At 37.7% G+C, this 22,310-nt stretch overlaps 1 protein-coding gene across 5 annotated transcripts; it reads right to left on the bottom strand.

Annotated features, from left to right (window-relative positions):
• Positions 1-7,317: 7,317 nt before the first annotated feature.
• LOC149019816 (DNA replication complex GINS protein PSF3-like) lies at positions 7,318-21,999 on the bottom strand. Of its 5 annotated transcripts, XM_089147777.1 has the most exons (12): positions 21,904-21,999; positions 21,660-21,827; positions 21,221-21,318; positions 20,057-20,254; positions 18,934-19,973; positions 18,666-18,723; positions 10,298-10,482; positions 10,130-10,201; positions 9,956-10,056; positions 9,422-9,514; positions 7,747-7,886; positions 7,318-7,656 (listed from the first exon to the last, which is right to left on the bottom strand). In XM_089147777.1, the coding sequence occupies exons 7-12, from the start codon at positions 10,346-10,348 to the stop codon at positions 7,547-7,549; spliced, it is 567 nt and encodes a 188-aa protein (XP_089003903.1). In that variant the 5' UTR covers positions 10,349-10,482; positions 18,666-18,723; positions 18,934-19,973; positions 20,057-20,254; positions 21,221-21,318; positions 21,660-21,827; positions 21,904-21,999; the 3' UTR covers positions 7,318-7,546. The 5 variants fall into 5 exon arrangements, with proteins under 5 accessions (XP_089003903.1, XP_089003905.1, XP_089003902.1 ...); XM_089147779.1 differs by lacking the exon at positions 20,057-20,254 and having other exon boundaries at positions 18,934-19,005; positions 21,660-21,748; XM_089147776.1 differs by lacking the exon at positions 20,057-20,254 and having other exon boundaries at positions 18,934-19,005.
• Positions 22,000-22,310: the final 311 nt, after the last annotated feature.

Consider the following 22,310-nt stretch of genomic DNA (forward strand, 5'->3'; position numbering starts at 1 on the left):
ACGGTCACTCATTAGGTGCTTTCCTCGAGCTTTTAGATTGGAATCTCAAAGTTTCTTAAATACCCTTTGTTGTCTTCATTCTTCTCATTTCACTATTGTTACCTACGAAAGAGAAACGAAGTGCTGCTCCTCTGAAGTTCCTCCTGTTTCCTCTCTTCAACTCAACGTACTACATCATTTTCTCCAGAGAATTCCAACAGTAAGCTTCCTTTATCTTTCCTTTCGTTTTTGTTGTAGTCTTTTCATGAGGTAACAAGTAAACTGTGCATTTTTTAAACTTATGTGTTTTTGCTTTTGTCTTTGCTTTTGTGTGTGTTTTTTCTTCTAATTTCTATCTTAAGCCTTGTCTTTAGAGAACCATGGTTGTTCTTGTTGTATAGTCTTAGTCCCACATCTAGTAGAAGTGGGAGTTGTTATCCCACATCGAAAAGAAGTGGGAGTTTTTTGAGAGTTTTAGTCCCAGTTCGAGTAGATGTGGGAGAAGGTAGGATGGGGAGAGGCTATAAAAGGATGCCTCCCCCTCCACATGTAATTCATCCCAAAATCTTCCCTCTCGTATATTTCTTTATCTATAGTGGAGTTTTCTCTCTTGCCCGTGGTTTTTTCCCTTTAAGGGTTTTCCACGTAAATTCTTGTGTTCTTCTTTTATCTTATTTGCTGATTGTTCTATTCGGTGGGTTTTTCATAACCCAACAGTGGTATCAGAGCAATGTTTTGTTTTCATACTACGGAGGTGCTGCATAAATTTTTTGAAGTCATTATTCAAGTGTTTGTTTTCTTTTCGGGTATCCTGGAAAGGTATATTGGGTGATTAAGTGCATGTCTAAGAAAATTTTGTCTAAAGAGTCTGATATTTAAGCGGACCGGTTGTGTCCCTCCAGTCTTTCCTGGAAATTTTCCTAGTGTACTTTGGTTCAACAATATACCAGTTGGAAGTAACCTGACGATATACTTTTCACGTGAAATAGTGGGACTTATTCTGTAGTCAAAAACAGTTCGTGATAGAAGCAATGGCAGCAAGGATCAACATCGGCAAATTTGATGGCACGAAATTCTCATTATGAAAAATGAAGATGAAGGCATTATTGATAAAAGATAACTGCCTGGAAGCCATCAATGTTCGGTTGGCAGAGTTCACAGATAACTAAAAGTGGAACATAATAGATGCGATGGCCCTTTCCAATTTGCATCTAGCATTATCTGATGATATTTTAGCGGGCATAGAAGAAAAGAAAACTGCTAAGGAGGTTTGGGATCACCTCATCAAATTGTATGAAACCAATTCACTTCACAACAAAATCTTCTTGAAGAGAAAGTTGTACACCTTACGGATGGTAGAATCTACATCAGTTACAGAGCACTTACATACTCTGATTTCATTATGTTCTCAACTTTCAACGTTGGGACATAATGTTTCACCACAGGAATGTGCTGAAATTCTACTCCAAAGTCTTCCAGATTCATATGACCCAATCATCATCAATTTAACCAGTAATATCCTCTCTGATTATCTGATATTTGATAATGTTGCTGCTACAATTCTTGAAGAAGAAAGTAGACGAAAAGGCAGGGAAGACAGACAGGCATGTTCACAACAAGCAGAAGCTTTGTTTATGACTCGAGGAAGGTCAACGGAACGTGATTCCAGTGGGAGTCATAATCAAGGGAGGTCAAAATCCAAGGGTAAGAAGAATTTCAATTGCTATAATTGTGGCAGAAGGGGACACTTAAAAAATGAATGTCGATTCAAAAAGGGTGTAGATAAGGCATAAACATCTCAAGGGTGCGTTGCTGAAGGAGATATTCTTTACAACGAAGCAGCAATGGTATCCAAGGATAGATTGGAGCTCACTGATGCTTGGATCTTGGATTCGGGAGCAACATGGCACATGACCTCTCGCAGAGATTGGTTTCACACTTATGAACCTATCTCTACAGGGTCTATGTACATGGGAAATGATTATGCCTTGGAGATTGCTAGAGTTGGCACCATCAAGTTGAAGATGTATGATGGTATGGTATGCACTATTCAAAATGTGCGGCATGTGAAGGGCTTAAAGAAGAATCTAGTGTCTTTGAGATAATTAGATGAAATTGGGTGCAAGACACACATCCAAAATGGAATGATGAAGATCGTCAAAGGAGCGCTAGTTGTAATGAAGGCTGAAAGAAGCGCTGCAAATTTGTACAAACTAATGGGAGAAACGTGTCTGAAGGCAGAAGCATCAGTTGCATCAACCAGTACTGCGGAAGAGATGACAAAAGTGTGGCATCGAAAATTGGCCCACATGTCAGAGCAAGGGTTGAAGGTTCTCGCAGAACAGAAATTACTCCCAGGTCTCACAAAGGTTTCATTACCCTTTTGTGAGCACTGTGTTACAAGTAAGCAGCATAGATTGAAGTTCAATGCATTTGCTTCTAGGAGTAAAAGTATTCTGGAATTAGTTCATTCTGATGTTTGGCAAGCACCTGTTACATCTCCGGGAGGAGCAAGGTACTTTGTATCTTTTATTGATGATTATTCCAGAAGATGTTGGGTGTTTCCTATCAAGAAGAAGTCAGATGTGTTTTCAGTTTTCAAAACATTAAAAGCGCAAGTTGAACGAGAAACTGAGAAGAAAATCAAGTGCCTCGGAACGGACAATGGTTGAGAATATACAGGGGATGACTTCTTTGAGTTTTGTACTCAAGAAGGCATCAAGAGACAATTCACGATGGCTTACACTCCTCAAAAAAATGGAGTAGCGGAGCGGTTGAATAGAACTCTACTCGAAAGAACGAGAGCCATGTTGAGAACTGCAAGTATGGCTAAGTCCTTTTGGGCAGAAGCTGTAAACACTGCCTACTATGTGATTAATCGATCACCAACAAGATCGATTGATCTGAAGACATCGATGGAGATGTGGACTAGCAAGCCAGTTGATTATTCATGCCTACACACATTTGGGAGTCCTGTGTACATGATGTATCATCCCCAAGAAATTTCAAAATTGGATCCAAAATCCAGAAAGTGCAGATTCTTGGGATATGCTGATGGAGTCAAGGGGTATTGACTATGGGATCCCACAGCCCACAAGGTCATCATCAGCAGAGATGTCATTTTTGCAGATGATAAGCTGCAGAAGGAAGATGTGAGTTGCATTTCAATAGAAATTCCGGAGAGTACAACAATTCAGGAGGAAGAGAAGTCCACTCCAGAGAATTCTTCTGGAGCAGAATCAGAAAATGAGGAACAAGTACCAGTTGAGTCTACAACTGTAGAAGTTCGACGGTCAACTTGTGAAAGACATGCACCAACCTGGCAGTATGATTTATTATGGAGAGCAATGTTGCATACTGTCTTCTAACAGAAGATGGGGAGCCATCAACATTTAAAGAAGCGATTGATAGCTCAGAAGCGTCACTTTGGATGGCAGCTATGCAGGAAGAACTAGAAGCTCTTCATAAGAATAAGACGTGGGAGCTTGTACTTTTACCGCACGGAAGGAAGCCCATTGGTAACAAATGGGTTTACAAGATCAAACGAAACAGTGATGATCAAGTAGAGCGGTATCGTGCAAGATTGGTGATCAAAGGATATGCTCAGAAAGAAGGTGTCGATTTTACAGAAATCTTTTCTCCAGTGGTTCGACTTACTACTGTCCGGATGGTTATGGCATTTTGTGCTACGTTTGATCTACATCTTGAGCAGTTAGATGTAAAGAATGCATTTCTTCATAGAGATCTTGAAGAAGATATCTATATGCTCCAACCAGAAGGTTTTCAAGAACCAGAAAAGTGGAACTTGGTTTGCAGGTTGAACAAATCTCTATACGGCTTAAAACAGGCGCCAAGATGTTGGTATAAGAGATTTTATTCCTTCATATTGAGCCTTGGATACAACAGACTTGCTTCAGACCCTTGTGCGTATTACAAGAGGTTTGGTGATGATGATTTCATCATTTTACTGTTGTATGTCGATGATATGTTGGTGTCAGGCCCCAACAAAGATCGGATCGTAGAATTAAAGGCTCAGTTGGCTAGGGAATTTGAAATGAAGGATCTGGGACCCGCAAACAAGATTCTAAGGATGCAAATTCACCGAGACAGAAATAACAGGAAGATTTGGCTATCTCAGAAGAGTTACTTAAGGAAAGTCTTGCACCGCTTCAACATGCAAGACTATAAGCCAATTGCTACTCCACTTCCTGTTAATTTCAAGTTATCCTCAAGTGTGTGTCCTAGCAATGAAGCAGAGAGGATGGAGATGTCTCGAATACCGTATGCATCAGTAGTGGGAAGTCTGATGTTCGCTATGATATGTACAAGACCGGACAGTGCACATGCAGTGGGAGTAATTAGTCGGCATATGGCGAATCCATGACAAGAGCATTGGATTATAGTGAAGAGGATCCTAAGATACATTAAAGAAACCTCAGATGCTGGTCTATGTTGTGGAGGATCTGAATTTACTGTCAGAGGATATGTTGATTCTGATTTTGCAGGTGATCTTGATAAAAGGAGATCCACTACTGGCTATGTGTTTACAATTGCAGGAGGAGCTGTGAGCTGTGTATCTAAACTACAGACAGTTGTAGCACTGTCTACAACAGAAGCTGAATATGGCAGCTACACAAGCTTGTAAAGAAGCAATCTGGATAAGAAGATTCATGGAAGAACTTGGGCACAAACACGAGAAGATTCTCTTGTATTGTGACAGTCAGAGTGCCTTGTACATTGCAAGGAATCCATCTTTTCATTCCAGGACAAAACAAATAGAAGTACAATATCATTTTGTTCGTGAAGTGGTGGAAGACGGAAGGGTGGATATGCAGAAAATCCACACGAAAGAGAACCTAGCAAATGCATTGACAAAGGCAATCAACACTGACAAGTTCATTTGGTACAGATCCTTGTATGGCTTGACAGAGACGTAGACAGCATGGTGGTGGCAAGATATAAAATGGTGTGGAGATTAATTGGTTCTCAATCTAATTTCCAAGTGGGAGATTGTTGTATAGTCTTAGTCCCACATCTAGTAGAAGTGGGAGTTGTTATCCCACATCGAAAAGAAGTGGGAGTTTGTTGAGAGTTTTAGTCCCAGTTCTAGTAGATGTGGGAGAATGTAGGATGGGGAGAGGCTATAAAAGGATGCCTCCCCCTCCACATGTAATTCATCTCAAAATCTTCCCTCTTGTATATTTCTTTATCTATAGTGGAGTTTTCTTTCTTGCCCGTGGTTTTTTCCCTTTAAGGGTTTTTCACGTAAATTCTTGTGTTCTTCTTTTCTCTTATTTGCTGATTGTTCTATTCGGTGGGTTTTTCATAACCCAACAGTTCTAAAGAAAACCTCTACTTTTGAAGGACTTAGGAGAGATTTAGGTAAACAACCTTCTGGTTCGACCTCTATGGTTGATCCAGAAATTGAACAAACAAAAAATGTCGGGCATAGTTCTAGTGGACGGTCTAACGAACCTTCTGAAAATCATTATGGCCGAGATCCTTCTAGCAATGATGGTGAGGAACTTGATGTAGAGTCCCAACCTAGGGTAGTCGCCCTCAGTGCTCGAGCTCGTTTTATGGCCGATCGTAAAAAATGGAAAGATAGTCTTTCTCTCGAGGAATATAAGCTTGAGTAGGCCAAAGATCTTACTCCCGATCATATAGATTATGATCCTTATTCCTCTGGTCCGGACTTCTTGCCTTCCCAAAGAGTGAGGAACAATTAGACTATCTTCGGCAAAAATATGAGATTACCTTTTGACTTTATTCTTCGAGTCCCGACCCCAGAGGAAAGGGCCAACTCTCCTCGGCCCAGGGAGTTTGCTCTTTATGAAGATGCTCTTAAAAGTGGCTTCCGTCTTCCTGTCCACCCCCTCTTCCGAGAGATAATGCTTCACTTTCACATGTGTTCGGGAATGTTTGTACCAAATAGTTGGCGGAATGTCATATGTTTTTGGGGCTTCTGTTAGGGTAAGAATGTTAGGGCACGGCCATCTCTTCATCTGTTTCTTCACTTTTTCATGGCAAAGAAGCAAAAGCAAGATGGATGGTTTTATTTAACTAAACGAACGTCTTCCCAATGCGGTTGGGATGGAAATTTCATCGAGACTAGTACCCTCCCGTCCAATACAAAAGGATGGCGACCCAAATACTTCTTTGTTTGACCACCCACCAAACCAAGCTTTTTCCCCACCTCATTTCCCCATGTGTTAAAAAGCAAGATCTCAATTTCAAATTACTCCAGAAGAAAGACTAGACTGGAACCTTGAAAGTCTGGTCTTAGCATTTATTCTTCTATTTGAGATCTGATTAATGATTATTGTTATATGCCCTTTCTAGGTACAAATGGACTTCATTTCCTTGATTGATCTGTCATGGACTAATGCCTTATTTATTGGGGCATGCTGCCTTGCTAAATGATAATACACTTATTAAATATTTACTAAGTCTATCTTCCAAATGGCAAAGGCTTTGACAGGCTTGTTGTTTGCATATTCAAAACCAAAACAATTAAGGAAAACAAATGGATACTTAGGGGTTTTCTTGTCTTTTATATTTAAATTTATTATTTTATTTATAACGGGTTTAACAGGTTGGTTTGGGTTCGGGCCAAACAGTTCGGGCTAGCAAGCCACACACGAGCTGGCCCAGCCAGCCTGAATCACTGTGGGCTGAAGTTGTTTAGCCCAAACACAGCCTGAACCATTAAGCTTTAGTTCGGTCCAGTTTTAATGGTTTGTGTTAGGTTTTGACACCTTTATTTTAAAGTATCCTGGAAATTCTCCTTCATAGCCCTTCTCAACGTTTGGGTTTTGGCAGCAGGTTCAACAGGACATTTTTTTTTTTCTTAATGGTATCATTTCTATTACCTTTCTTTGTCAAACTGCTAGCACAGGAGTCACTTTTTTTTTCTTTCTTTCTTTTTTCTGCTACACACTATACAGCATGAAATAACGAGTTTGTGTATATTTTCATTGAGCACTATCCAAATGGCACACCATCCAGCAATAATCTTCTATTTGTATTAGTCGACACACAAGATCAAAGCTTAGCTTGTAACCTCACAAATTTGTTATATTCTTTTCTCTTTGTTTTTGGTAGAATTTGTTATATTCTCAAGCTTATCAAGTATAGAGGACTAGGAATAATTTCATGAGTCATGAAAGCCCTTCCTCTAGCAATCCATATCAACCATGCTAATGAGGTCAGAAATTCATTTACCCCGAATTAGAGGTTGTGTAGGAACAAATAAATCCTCAATTCAACCAAAATACCCTAAAATATATACCTTGTATACTGAATAAAAGAAATTGATCTTAATTATCCAAACGGGTTTACAAGGTAATTCAATTGTTAGTTGCCTAAGGTCTTATCGAGTTAAGAATCACTTCCACAATGAATGATCTGATTGCTAAAATTGCTCCGGCCGAAAAAAAGTATCCAAATTTCTTCTGCTTAATCCTTACTTTAAACCATAATGAAGAAACGGTACTAAAATGACTAGATATAATAAACTACAAATTTGGCAAAGGGACTGAGATGGAATGGCAGCCAGAGCTTGCATCTAATTTGTGTGCTTCCTCTTTATCCCAAGAATGGATGCCCTTTCAAATCTGGGGCCGCCTGTCCGCCATTTCTTAAATGCTGCCATTGAAGATCGGGCTGCTTCATACACTTCAAAAGCCACAACAATGATTTCAATGAAGAATCAATTGTTTAGAGAAAAAGAATATGAATCGAGAATTAAACAGGTTGAAATCTCACAATGGATTTCTTCTTTTGTAAGAAGTGCCAAAAACTTGGGGGCCACTGCAAATGCTGCACTGTGGGCCTTGCTCAAAATCTCCTTATACCTATTGGCAAATGTATAAAAGAGGAACGCCCCAATGCCTCTGTCAACAGCCCTGTCCATCACAAAAGAGTTTGTTCAAAACCAGTCCTTCAGTTGCACAAGTGCTATCAAGGAAATAATTGAATTGGAAAATTTAAGTGAACTATTTTAACTAATCTCAGCTCAACTACGCCTTATCCCCACTGAGAAGGATCAGCCACTTGAACCCTCTTTAACTATCAATTCTATTCAGGATAGCATATCAAAAAGCAAAAACTTGAAGGAGAATGTTACCTGAACCATAACCATTGAAGCATGCCACTAGCCAAAGCACTATCTACTAACATGCGCACAGTAATTTCAATCTTCAGGCAATTCAAAATGCTCAAAAAATAATGCACGTTCAGAAGATTTTGAGATGTGAAAACACAAGTCATGTTTGTGTACAATAAAAAAGTGAAAATATATAAAACTATATTTCTCATCTACGTTACTTGTGTACTTCACAGAAAGACTCAACACAGTCAATATTCTGAACAGTTAGACACTTGTTTGTCCAACCGTTGAACACCCATGCAACCCTTTTACAACATGAGAAAAACAACAGAAAAAAGCCTTCCAAAAGCATGCTTAAGAAAGCAAACTTATTAAATGGAAGTCAATATCTTTAATCGACCTGAGATACCATAACCCACATTGACAAAGAGGAAAGTGATGTGTATTTGAAATGTTCTCCCGATTCTCTCTCCTCACATCTCCCACCCCAAACTCAGTTAGTCTTTCCCTCTTTTCTCTGCCCTCAAATTCTCTTCAGCTCTTCTCAAACAAATCCTCATTAATATCCTCTGTGTTCAACTTCAACCTCAACATTCTGTTGTTGCAGAAAAGAGTCCCAGATCATCTCTCCAAGTAATAATCTAGTTCTTATTTTCTAACCCTTCTCATGTCCTCATTCTCTGCTTCAGCCTCTGATGAGAACATCTTCTCCCTGTGTTTCTAATCTGCTCTTTCTATTCCTTCAGATGTGATGTCCAAACTAATATGAATATCTCCTTTTTGTTTCTATTATAGCCCTATTCTGACATTTAAAAGCTAACAAAATTCACATCTGTCTAACTGGATTGATCATAAAGGCCAAGAAAATTGTCCAATGCCAAATAGAAGCATGCGCTTTCGATTGTTCGGAGCATCCTGTTAACCAGCATCTTGGGCTATTTTTCTAATCCATTTGCCATTTAAATGGCATCCTGGTTGACTTTTGATCTTCTTCTTTTTTTGGGTTGGTTGGGGGGGGGGTGTTGTTGGGTGGTTTACCACTAAAAAGAATGAGCAACATATAATCTACATAAAATTGAAAACCAAAATGGAATTCTGGATTTCCTCTATGCATAAGTGACAAAGTCAATTTCATTCATCAAAAACAAAAAAGAAGAAGAAGAAGACAATGGCACACAAATGCCTTGCAATGAATAACAATGATAATGGCACAACTCCAACTATTACCAGAGTGAAAACAGGCACATAAATCTGTGTGAGACAAATATATTCAGTACTTCTTTAACTTAAAAAAAATTATACATTAAAAATTCTTGAGCATATAGGACTTACAGCGGTGCAATCTTGCACCCTAATTCATAGAAGTACGGGCACCTACTCCTGAGATCAACACATGCAGCATCAGCCTGGATTTCCTTCCTTGTTCTGGTGGGAATAAAAAAAATCAGTGATGAGACAATACAAAATCTAGTTCATTTTCTTTCCAGAAAGCATACATCAGTGCTCGAAAAATCTGTTCTAAATATCTAAACAAAGCATAGTGCAGCAATGCAAGGGAGTATGACCCAACCAATTAATAGGCACCATCTTAAGAAATACTATAGACTAAAATTGATCTGAACAGGGTCATAACAGTAGAGCATTGTCTGTTTGTTTGGTTGGAAGATTAAGATGCAGAGGCAAAAGAAAAAAATTATTCAAATAGTACTAGTTAGAAGGACAGAATCAGGTCATCAAAACCGCTAATCCCACAGGTCAGATTAGTACAATGCTAGTAGGAAATTGTATTCTTATTGTCATCCAGCACCAATGCAACTAAAAACTTCTTTTCCATCAAAACTCAATTAGAGGCACTACAAGTCTTACTTTTGATTGAAGCAAGAAAGCACATTCATAGCAACTGCCTGTCTAAGGTGCAACTCATGGGCTAGCCAGAAAGATAATTCCACCTTTGAACCTTGCTCAACCTGTCATTTACAGACAAGCAAACCATTAGAACACAATTAGTTTGCACAAGTTCAAGCTTTCCAGAGGACATACAGTGTTTGTTTCTGCACTGGGATCAAGGAGTCCAACCCCATTAGCAGCCACTTGCAAAACAACTGAGGTGATCTGCGAGCAAGTGCACATTAAAGTGGGTAATCAGAATACAGAAAATTCTTAGGGTTCCAGATAACAAAAATAGCATGAAAATGCTTAGGCAATAACCTCCTCTTCCATGATAATGTCATCAATGTCATAATAATGAGCCATTGTCATACAAAATCAGACAATTGCACTTGCTTGCAAAGTAAACCTATGAAAGCATAACTGAGATATCTATCTTCTCCAAAATAAGGACACCTATAAAACAAAGAGAACACCAGTTTCTTTCTTGTAGACGCAGGCGACGCCTGCAAAGGATAATTAAGGGTCACATTAGAACTTGTATAGCTGTAAAATTCTCACAAACAGATAAGAAATTATAATTGATGGCTAATTTAAATTTTACTCTCATTTTTTTTTTTTTTTTGGGGGGGGGGGTTATAATTTTATTTGTAGAGAGATATTAAATGAGCCCCCAACCTCCCCCCCCCCCCCCCCAACCCAAAAAAATAAAAACACAATTGCTACCAATTTTGGAAAGGAACTCTTCAGAAAAACAACTGTCATTGAGGTTACGAAATATATTTCAACCCTGCCTTTCCCTTAAAAAATAATATTTAAACCAGAAAACCCTACCTTTAAAAGACCATTATCATTTATTTTATTCCTAGAGAAAAATTTTAAAATGCTCCACATATGAAGACTCTAAGGTAGCGTTTGAGAACTTTAATTCTAGCAGTGCAGTTCTTTGCCAAAAATGTTGATACAGTTTGGCTGTGCTTTTCAATGTTTCTATGCTAGAAGACCATTTGATGGTTGATTTTATGCAATGTGATAAATTAGTTCTACAAATGTTTCTAGAACAGTTGCAGAACAAGTTGATGTTTGGTAAAATCTGATCTTGACATAGTCTCACTTTTAGTAAGTATCAAGAGTTTCAAAATGACATTATCAATCCAAATAACTATAAGTATGACCAATGAAAACCAATATGATTCATCACCAGATAGAATGAGATTAGCAAAAAAAAATTTATCATGCCAATTGAAATGGGATTCTGTTAGATACTTGACCACTACGCCAAAAGCTCCGAAGCTGATGGAAACAGGTTGAATCAAGTCCTTTATCCCATCTCATACTAGGCTGGCCCAATCTAGTACCCATACATCAAATTGGGCCCCATTAGGCACATAATAGACTCTTAAACTTGAAGGGAATAATTTTAAGGCCTTACACACTGAGGGTTTTAGGACTTGCATGAGAGAGCAATTTAGTGGGCAATAAGCAGAGCAACACTTCAATTTATCTAAGAGAGATATTTGAGGTTTTGCTATGAAGTGTTTGGTCATCTGTTTGATAATAACAATATTAGAATATTTGATCAGGATGCTAATTCATGAACTAATTTTAAAGTTCTGATTCAAGCAGCACCTGGCCTTTTAAATGTGGGATCAATTGGACAACATGACTGGTCCTATGGCACTAAGGACTAGCTATCTCATGGTTTAAGGTCTAGTTGTTTCTGCTTCCCATGAATGTACTCCTTAGTTAATTCACATCACAAACCCTACAAATGATTAAATTAAATTCACACATCAATCAGGTGAAAATTTTCTTCACCCTTGCCTTTACACCTGATTGAATTTATGAATAAACTATATTTTACAAAGAAAATAAGGACAAAGATGAAATGGTAAAATAAATTATACAATTTTCCAGGCACTGAGTAGGAATTGCTTGTCATTGTGGTGAGAAGGTACAAAATCCCCCAGGCATTTGGGTTTCCATTAACCAGAAGTGGTCTCTAAGGATTTCAGCTTCATTTCTACTACTAGATTTGGACAAAATTCACCCAAATGACAAAACAAGAACAAAAGCATTTAAACTGCATAATTGTGAAGAACTAACAATAGCTTTTAAACCACATTATTTTGAAAAACTACTTCATTGCCAGGCAAAGTACCAATATATCTGATTTTCGATCAAAATTCAGAATTCGACACCCTTCAATTTTTTTTCCTTCCCGTTCTATCTCAGCAATTATGTTGACTAGATAGTTTGGTATAGAAGATTAGAAGGTTACCTGACAAATGGACATTGGGTAGTCCAAGTGTGTGTTTGTGTGCGTGTGTGGACATATGTGGCAAATGGCTGGAACTTGCTTCTTCCAATGCTTGAAAACTAGAAAGCTTAATACATTCAGTCAAGTGTGTGTGTGTGTGTGTGTGTGTGTGTACATACATGGGAAATGGCCCGCAACTTGCTTCCTTTAATGCGTGAAAACTAAAAAACTCAATAGATTCAGTTAAGTGTCTTTCGAAATTTACAAGTTGGAACAAGATAGATGAACACAAAGGCAAAGCAGATTTTGTTTTGGATCTTTCAGTATTAGCATTTATCACAGACTATAAAATCTTCTTGGTGGCCCACTTATCCCTAAATCCAACCAAAAATTCACCAACCCCATTACCAGAAATTGAAAAAAAGATCATGAAATGGCAGAAAAGGGGAGGCCAGACCTGAGTTTTTATTTGAAACTCTAAAGCCAAGCTGATTCGCAGATTGGAACCTTGAAGAGCAACCCAATGAACCAAAGCATGTCTGAATACTCTGTCAACCTTTCCTTTCTTCTTTTTGATTGTTTCTAATTCTTCTTCCTTCCAATCCTCTTCTTTTTGTTTGCCTTTTCCTTTTCTTACCGATATTTTGTTAATTAATTTTAGTTCCACAAAGGAGGACTTGATTTCTCTCATGATCTCACCCTTGGCTACAGCAGCCACACAGCATAATATGTTAAACACAAATTTCATTCAATAAATACAAGCATTCATCACAGGCTAAAAAAGCAAAGCTTCTTGGAAGCCCACTTATCTCTAAACCCAGCTGAACTTAGCAAAGCTTCTTGGAAGCCCACTTATCTCTAAACCCAGCTGAACTTACCAATCCCAAAACTAGAAAGTAATAAAAGAATCATCAAACTCAGCAGAGAAGGGGGATACCGGATCTTATTTTTCTATTTGAAACTCCCTAGCGAAGCAGACTTTCAGCTTGGAACTCTGAAGATTGGGTTGCCCGTAAGTAGCAACCCAATAAACCAACCCATATTGAATTCTCTCAACCTTTCCTTTGTTCCTGTTGATTGTTCCCACCTCTTTTTCCATTCAATAAAATCTGTTTTTCTATGGTAACATGTATGTAGCCACTAACACTGACTCTAAAGTAAAGTAAAATTTTTAAATCTAGCTCAGCATCCAAGCTCTACAACAATTAAAGCAACAACTAGAAAAACTAAAAATTGAGAGGGGGCTGCATATAAAAAAACAGAGCTAGTCCAGCCATGGAAATGCATCAGTAGTGTAACACGATGTAGGGGGCCTCCCTGACTTGGTAAGCATACACAAGCAAAACCAAATAGATATTAGCAATTTCCTATTATGCTTCCTATGACTGAAGGCCCTAGGATATACACCATACTTGGTTCTGCAAAAAGTAGAGTGGGACTCAATTGAGGATTAACGTTAGCTACAGCCAAAAAATTCAACGACAAAATTCTTCCAACATTTCTTGAAAGTTCTCTTTTGAACTCTGCCAAAGGTTTTTACTTAAAGCAAATTTAACTGAAAAAAAAAAAGCAAAAATAAGGAAATGTAAACTGAACGTTCCTGATCAAATACCTGTTTTATGCATCCCTCACTATTCTAAATATACTGTGGCAAATAATGGACAAATGCCATTATCCAGCAAAAGCATCATGTTCATGATTCCTATTCAAAACATTGTTTCAGTATGCCATTTCAAACATACTGAACTTACAAAAATGCACCTGAATTGGCAAAAGTTTCATCGAAGCAGTGCATTTTTGTTGGGTACAATATGCACGACTTAATATAGCCAAAACTGTGCATTTTTGTTAACATTATAGACTTAAAAACAACTTACCGAAAATATTTCTAGGCATGCTTTTATCAACTACCCCATTCAATCATAGAACAAATAATTAAACATGACAAGTTATTGCAATGTTGACTCTAAACTACAATGGAGGACCAACATATATAATGGATTTCAGCTAAGAAATACAGCATCTCTATACCATCTAACAAACATGGCAGAGCTATAAAATCACAAATCATATCATTTTTATCCCCACCAAAGGAATCACAAATTTAACTTATCTGGATACAGCAGATGTGGAAAATATTTTTCAAACTCACATTAATATTACCATTGAACTACTAGAGAGCAGAAAAACTGAAATATAGTTGATCTTCAAAACCAAACCAGAGGATCATTCATTTTCTGAACACTAGCAACCAATGCAATCGTCTTAGAAGGCAGAAAAGCTGACCATAGTTTGGGAACCAGTTTCAAAGTCCAACTCACTCCAACCAAGAAACCAAATTGGATGATGTCTCACTGCATTGGTCCATTATATTTTTGTAGAAAACTAAGCAAGTTTGGATGCTAAATGCAATTACAGTAGACTCTGAGATCTACGGAGCAAAGACAAAACAGAGAATTGGTTTCTAAAACGGCAGACCACTCATTCAATAAACATCAGCAAGGAAGAGGAATGTCTTAGTGGAACAACAGCTGAATAGAACAGATAATTGGTCTTCAAAATGGAAGATCCCTCATAAGACCAACATTAGCAAGCAAGGCAACAGTCTGTCAGGTATAAAAAGGAGCAAAGTAATTACACAAGACATTGCATGGTTAAATATTATTACACACATTCCCTTTCTCAAGTTACCTCCACATCTTGATTCTCAAACTAATGCTAGCAGCTAAAAAGTTCAGTATCAATCCTCCTCTTCACACCCCTGCCCCCTCTTGCTCCATCCTCTTCAACCCCCCCCCCCCCCCTCCATAAAAAAAAAAGAATTAGGATACTGTTGGATGCATAGAATTCTGAAGCCCAAGACTATGGGAGAGTGCACAATAGTGGTTGTATTACTTATGAATATCAGCAAGGATGACCACACAACAGTTCCATACAAATTAGTAGGATCAAATGCATGTGTCCCCTTGCAAACTTATCATGAATTTTGAATTCAGAAGTAGGGGAGTGTAAACAGTGATGGCTGCTGCTCATTATGACTTTCTTCACCTCCTAAAAATTTAAGTTCTTAGATCTGAATCTGAATCAAAAAGTTCCCAAGTCCAAACATATGAAGTCAAGTGAGATATCCTATACTTCCAACATTACAATCCAAAGCAATAGTTTCCTTTCAAATAGCAACCAAAAACAACCACCACTTAACAAAGAGTGAGGAAGGACAAAACACAGTAAGGAAAGTTCAGTGAACTCAGAGTGCAGAAGACAAAACCACAAGAATTCTGTTTTGAACCCACATTTGAGCAACATTCCATGACCATATAAATATTTTAGAGATGGATTGGACGCATCCCCCAACCAAGACAAGAAGAAGAACAAAGCGAACAGATCTCAGTCCTCTTGCCACCTTATCTCATACGAAGCTGGGTCTTTGATCCTCAATCTAGTTCTGACTTGACTTTCAGAAATAAAACTTGTTACTGAAGAAAAGAGAAGTTCGCCAACTATTTCTGTTTGACATATCATACAAATGTACCTTTCTGCCAGGAACAAAATTAATTTTTGAAAACCAACACATCAGTATCCCTGGTTGAAAATCACCACTTCACTAGGTTAATATGAGCAAGGTTTAAAGTATCGGTATCGAGTATCGTATCGGTCAGGTGATTTTAAGAGACATATCGTCCTATATCGAATATTATATAATGGAGAGACGTATCAAGATGTATCGTATCGGTTAGGTCAAATATGGATACGTATCGGCTAGTATCATATGGTATTGTGGGATACTTTCAACCTTGAATATGAGATGTATGAATATCATCATATAAATAGAGGAAAACCCCTTCAAAAAATGCACCGACGAGTTTCATAAAATCACGAACAAAGAAATACGAAGATGACAAAACTCTGGTATACATCAGATGAGAAGCTACGAATCATTCAGAATGTTCAAGGCTGAAAAAAATATCATCAACCAAAGACACAAAAAGGTCCAAACTAAATCTCTTTTTCCAATTTTCACATCCAAAAGTCCAAACCCAAAGAAGAACCCAATCTCCAAGATGAGACGTCATGACATATGAACCAAAGGAACAAGAAGGAAATGGAAAACCCACCTCATTTTAGATCGAGAGCGACAGAGAGGAACACAAAACCCAGTCTCTCTCGATCGAGAGAGAAACAAGGTGCAAGGCGAGCAATTTCTTTTGTTTTGGGAGGGAGAGTTTGACAAAAGTGGGAGAATTTCAGAGCGGGAAAGGGTTTTGCGTTTTTGGGGTTAAAACATAAAACAGCATTTTGGGCAACAGTTCGGTTTGACTGGTGTAAACCTTGTAGTGCAATTAGTGTAAACCTTGGGCCTTCATTGATTGGCCCATTTCCATTTTTAACAAAACCATTCATTATTTGCATGTTACCACCTCTTTTTTCAATCCTTTCCTCTACCCTTTTTTTTTCGTTTTCAATTTCCTACTTATCAACATTCTGTTAGACAAGATACCACAATGGAGGGCTTGATCTCTGCTGATCTCACAAACCAATCCTTGGCTCCAGCAGCGACACAAATTTCATTCAATAAAACCTGTTTTTTTTATGGTAACATGTATGTAGCCACTAACACTGACTCTAAAAGTAAAGTAAAATTTTGAATCTAGCTTAGCATCCATGCTCTCAACAATTAAAGCAACAACTAGAAAAACTAATGAGAGGGCTGCATATAGAAAAACAGAGCCAGTCCAGCCATGGAAATGCATCAGTAGTGTAACACGATGTAGGGGTCTCCCTCACTTGGTGAGCATACACAAACAAAACCAAATAGATATTAGCAATTTCCCATAATGCTTCCTATGACTAAAGTCCCTAGGATATACACCATATTTAGTTCTGCAAAAAGTAGAGGAGTAGGACTCAATCAAGGATTAATGTTAGCTACAGCCGAAAAATTCATCGGCAACATTTCTTGAAAGTTCTCTTTTGAACTCATTATGAGAGAGAGAGGTTGGACAGGGTTCTGTCAATATCTTCCTAAGGTTTTACTTAAAGCAAATTTAACTGAAAAAAGCAAAGCAAAAATAAGGAAATGTAAACTGAACGTTCCGATCAAATACCTGTTTTATGCATCCCTCACTATTCTGAATATGTTAGCACACAATCAGGAAAACTTAAAAAACTACTCTTATGAGCCCAATACAATTAATATCATTAGTCACACTTTCCAACTCAAATCAGTGCAAGTCACTTAATTAATATACAATGGCAATCAAAATCAGAATCAACCATTCAAACCAATGTACATTGGGATACTTGTCTTTATTTCTTCTCCAAAGAGAATCCCTCCAAAATTCAAAAGTTCATAAAGCCAAGCAAATTCTAATTGGGAAGTTCTCTTAAATAAACAGTTTGACAACTGCTACATACATTTAGTATAACGTAAGAAACTCAGAGAGAAAATGCAATAAGGCCACCATCATTAGAAATGTTTCTTTCTTTATTTGAAGATTGATAGACAGAGAGAGAGGGAAGAACCGAAGAGTGTGTTCAGTTGCAACTGTGGTTGAGATCCTGATTAGACAGAGAGAGAATGGGGGAAGAACCTCACCATGATCCACAGAGAGGGAAGAAGCTAAGAGTGTTATCCCGAGCGGGAAAGAGCAAGAAGAAGAAGTCAGAGTGAAGATTACCTTCTTAGTTTGAAATGTAAAAATTATTCTAACTGGGAAAATGTAAGGGTAATCTGGTCTTTTCCAGTTTGGGTTAGCTAGTTCAGTTGAACCGGCTGGTTCACTTGATTTGTATATGTATTGCTGGTCTGGTTTATTTCATAAGTGATGCAATCATTTTGGATTTCTGATTTGGGGAAAAATACGAGAGCTCTGGCGATTCGGTAATGGCGATGGTTCTTCTCTGTTTCTTCATCATCGATCTTCGTTCTTGGAGGCTTTCTAAGGCATTGTGACTGGATTGTGTTCAGCGAAAGGAGAAGAAGACTCGATGGTTGTTTGAGGAAGAATCGATGCCTATTTTAATTACTCTTGTATACAGATTTCGCCTCTGATCTTGTAAGTTTATTCCAATCCCATAGTGAAGATCGGATTCTTACTTGAGTCCCGGAGAGTAGGTTCATTTGAACCGAACTCCATCATCAATTCTTGCCTCTTCTTTGCTTTCAATTTTTTGGTAAATCTCAATAACCGATCTAGTTAGGGTTTACAGAAAAATATTATTTTTATTGGAGAAACAAATTTCACTTTGCATCAAAATATTTGCATTCCCTTTGCAACCAAACGAATTCTAACTGGTAATTCTTAAAAGGCTAAACAACATTGGGGAAGGGGGTTACTTATGAAGGAGGGAATGAGCTTCCATTCCAGGTGCAAGGACGAATATCATCTAATTGAAATTGAGACATGGATTCGGGTAGGGATGACTTACAAGATGAGTGGAAAGTCCAACAACAAACACCGGCAATGATCAGCAAGTGCACGGACTCCTATTACATTTTGAATGCCAGTAATGAGTGACAAAGTGTGAAAAACGAAGGTTATGTAAACGACAATTTGTGTAGGATGCAGCAATAAGAAATGCTATAGTAGCGACAGTGTCGTGAAGAAAAAAACAAGCAAGATCACCACAATTATTAATCTTGTAAAGGAAAAGATGAGCGACAAATGGATGAAAACAGATTAGACAGCAGCGTCACCTGAGGTCTGGATTTTCACCGTCGAAATGGTGATTTGCATGGATACTTTCCTTCTCTTTGAGCTTGCAACACCTAAAATCAGGCAAAATAGTAGGTTTCAGACACGCAGCAAAGGACGATCAAGAGAGAGAGAGAGGACCGATCTGAATCACAAACGAGTCTTGGCTGATAGGTATTAACGGCGCCAAACCCTTTCAAAATAATATTCGTTTTGGCGCCCTCATCATCATAATTCGGGCCTGGTAGTTGAAGGCCCAACCCAGCCTCGCATGGCAGTTCAATGGTGGGCTCCCTCCAACCTTGGGCCTCCATTGATTGGTGGCCCATTTCCATTTTTACACAAAATAACAAAACAATTCATTTCGTTGATTGATTCCACCAATCAAATCAATGCTTCCTACTTGGAAGAACTTGCAAATTAACGTATAGACTTGGGCTCTTTTTGGTATCAATTCTCATTCTCTATTATGGCTATTTAAAAAAAAATAAGTACAAGAATTGATTATTGGTCAAGAATGAAAAATGGTTTGGTGACATTTGTCGAAAATAAATTATGAAATGAAAAATAAGTTTGGTATGTCAAAATAAAAAATTGTTAAAAAATGATAATGAAAATTAATACAAAAAAAAACCCATTAATCTAAATATTAACAATTAATTAATTATCAAAAAACACATCAAACAAAATATTAGCTTAACAACATTCATATAAACTGTGAGTCTTGCAAGAAACACACTCACTACAATATCAATGCAATGTCTACTAAAATTAAAACTACATCAAATACTTGCAAGGAAAATAAGAGCTTCCATGATCATTTCGCAATGGTGGCATTGCCTTTAAAATAGGAAATCATTTCTTCAACACCCCAAATGACCTCTCTATATCAATTTTCAATGAAGAATGTGTAAATTAGATAGCTCATCTTATCGTCCAAGTTGATGACGCTTAAAGTTTTGTAGATGATAGCATACATTCTTCAAAAGAACCATATAACTAGGTGCATTTGTATATCCAAAATCAACAAGATAGTATTTTCCTACAAAAAAAAAAATCAATTAATAAAATGTTAACAATTCAAACAATATCTACAACTCTATCATAAAAAATATGAAATGTTACCTGATGGTGGATGTGGGAAGTTCAGACGAGGAGTGTGGATAGCTTCTCCTAGTATCCGATTATCATGTATTGTCCCTTCCCAACCAGTCCAAAGAAAAGTGAAGCAGATATCCATTGCTCATGTGACTCCTCATCATTGCCATTTAAAGCTTATTTTGATCCAAGGCTACACGACACTATGATATCCATCCAAGGCCACTAGTATTCATCACAGGCTAACATTCTTTAGAAAAAAAGGGAAAAAACAATTTTGGCTACAGACACAGCAGTTATCAGCTGTACAGGAGTAATTATGATTTAAAGGGATTTACAAGGTAGGATATAAACATTACATCATGTACAAAACACAGCAGCTAATGTAGAGAACAGTTGAACACTGTTGAGCTAATCTAAAGAACTGCCTTGTGGAAAAGCCCTAAGAAAGAGATCAATATCACCTAAAGACTAGAAGAGAAGTAAAATCCTACTTACAAGCTGTACTAGGTCCCTGTTTCTATTTCAGCATAATCAGTTGCTACTAATCCTAGAGAAACCAAAGGACAAAGGGAGCACTGGCAATCATGAACTAAAACCATGGACAAAGGGAGCACTATCAATCATGCACGATATGATTCACACACATTACATCATCCTCCCAACATCCAGAGGACATGAGCTAGGTGCACTTGCACTTCAAACATATGCCTCAGAGCATATGCTCTTGAGGCATGCCCTAAGTTGATGAACACACACAAAATGCTTTTGACCCACATCCAGTTCAGTTCAACTTTGCGAAAGTACATCACTCCTAATGGAAAAGCGAAATCATGTTCTACATCTGTAAACTCTTACCTACAATAACATCTAAGCCTCTATTATCTGTTTTCATAATTGGAAGTTTCTGGCTATAGGCTTTCTACCTCAATTGGCCAGCATGTACTGGTAGATAAAAGTTACGATCATCCATTTCATAGTATCAGTGAGAACACCATTTCACACAATTATCCAAACATGAGACCAAGTGTAAAATACCCTTTCCACTAAATGGCCAAACATAATTGCAGCATCATGAAACAATTATTTTTGTTTCAGAGAGGAGGGCTTGCAAAAGGTCCAACATATGAGAATCAAGTAAATAAAAGAATCCTCTGACAACTACTAAAATGATGATGCTTCATAACTCACTCGGTTGGATACTGGAAAAGATCTATGAAAAATTGGTTGGCTTCATCTGTGAATTTAGGAATTGCATCGGTTGTAATATTTGCAACTTCGTAACTAACCTGAGGAATCAGAAAATATAAAAAATAAGCCATGAAAAAATAACAAAGTTCAATTAATTAATCAAGGAAACTTACACGGATCAAGTGTTCCAAAACAGTGTAATCATGTTCTTTGCAGAAAGCACTCATTAGGGAAAAAATGACAAGAAGACATTTCATCCAAAGGACTTCAAAGGCAATGTGCTTCTTAAAGAGGAAATCGACAAGTGCGTTGTTAAAATAATTAAATAATAAAATCTGAAACACGAGAAGCAAGTGGGTTGTTAAAGAAGCACATCAGATTAACGGAAGATGCAATAGGAAGAAGAAGTAACCAGAATAGAGAAACGCATGCGACTCACCCGTCGCTGGTAAGGTCGCTGGTAAGCAGCTTGAGGATGAAATGCTGTGTAGTGGATCTTCTGGGTTGGACCACTCGAGGGAGCACTGGCTGCAGCAGCTTACCACCAGTACATATTGAGAGCAGCAGCCATTAAAACTTTGGGATCGTTGAGAAGCAACCCCAGCAACTAAAAGAAGAAATACACAGAAAGCTGAAATGCTGAACGGAGATGGAAAGAAAACAGAAAAGAAATGAAAACAAACCTTGGAGAGTATGATTCCTTGACGAATGTTGCAGAGTTGCCGTGAGCGAGAAGTGAGAAAAGAAAAATTGCAGAGTTGAGCAGCACAGTTCATAAGCACGTTTGGGTTTGAGAGAGAGTTTGAGAGTGAATTTTATAAAATAATGTGTATTTACTATTATACCCCATCTTAATTTTAAAAATTTCAAGTAAACCTGCGCATAAATGGGGAGAATGAATTCTCACCCATAATCCATAATGGACTGTATTTTGAAGGTTTTTCTATTGTTTTAAATAAAAATAAAAATGATAATAGATGCAACCATTTAAAACAATGAAAAAAACTCATAATAGACAATGAGAATTAATACCAAAAAGAGCCTTGGTCTTTGAAGTCACCCAAGATGAAGAGTTCGATTGCATCGCCAG

The sequence above is a fragment of the Hakea prostrata genome, chromosome 3 (assembly GCF_041222555.1).
Source record: "Hakea prostrata isolate BN-2017 chromosome 3, UWA_Hpros_2, whole genome shotgun sequence".
NCBI lineage: Eukaryota > Viridiplantae > Streptophyta > Magnoliopsida > Proteales > Proteaceae > Hakea > Hakea prostrata.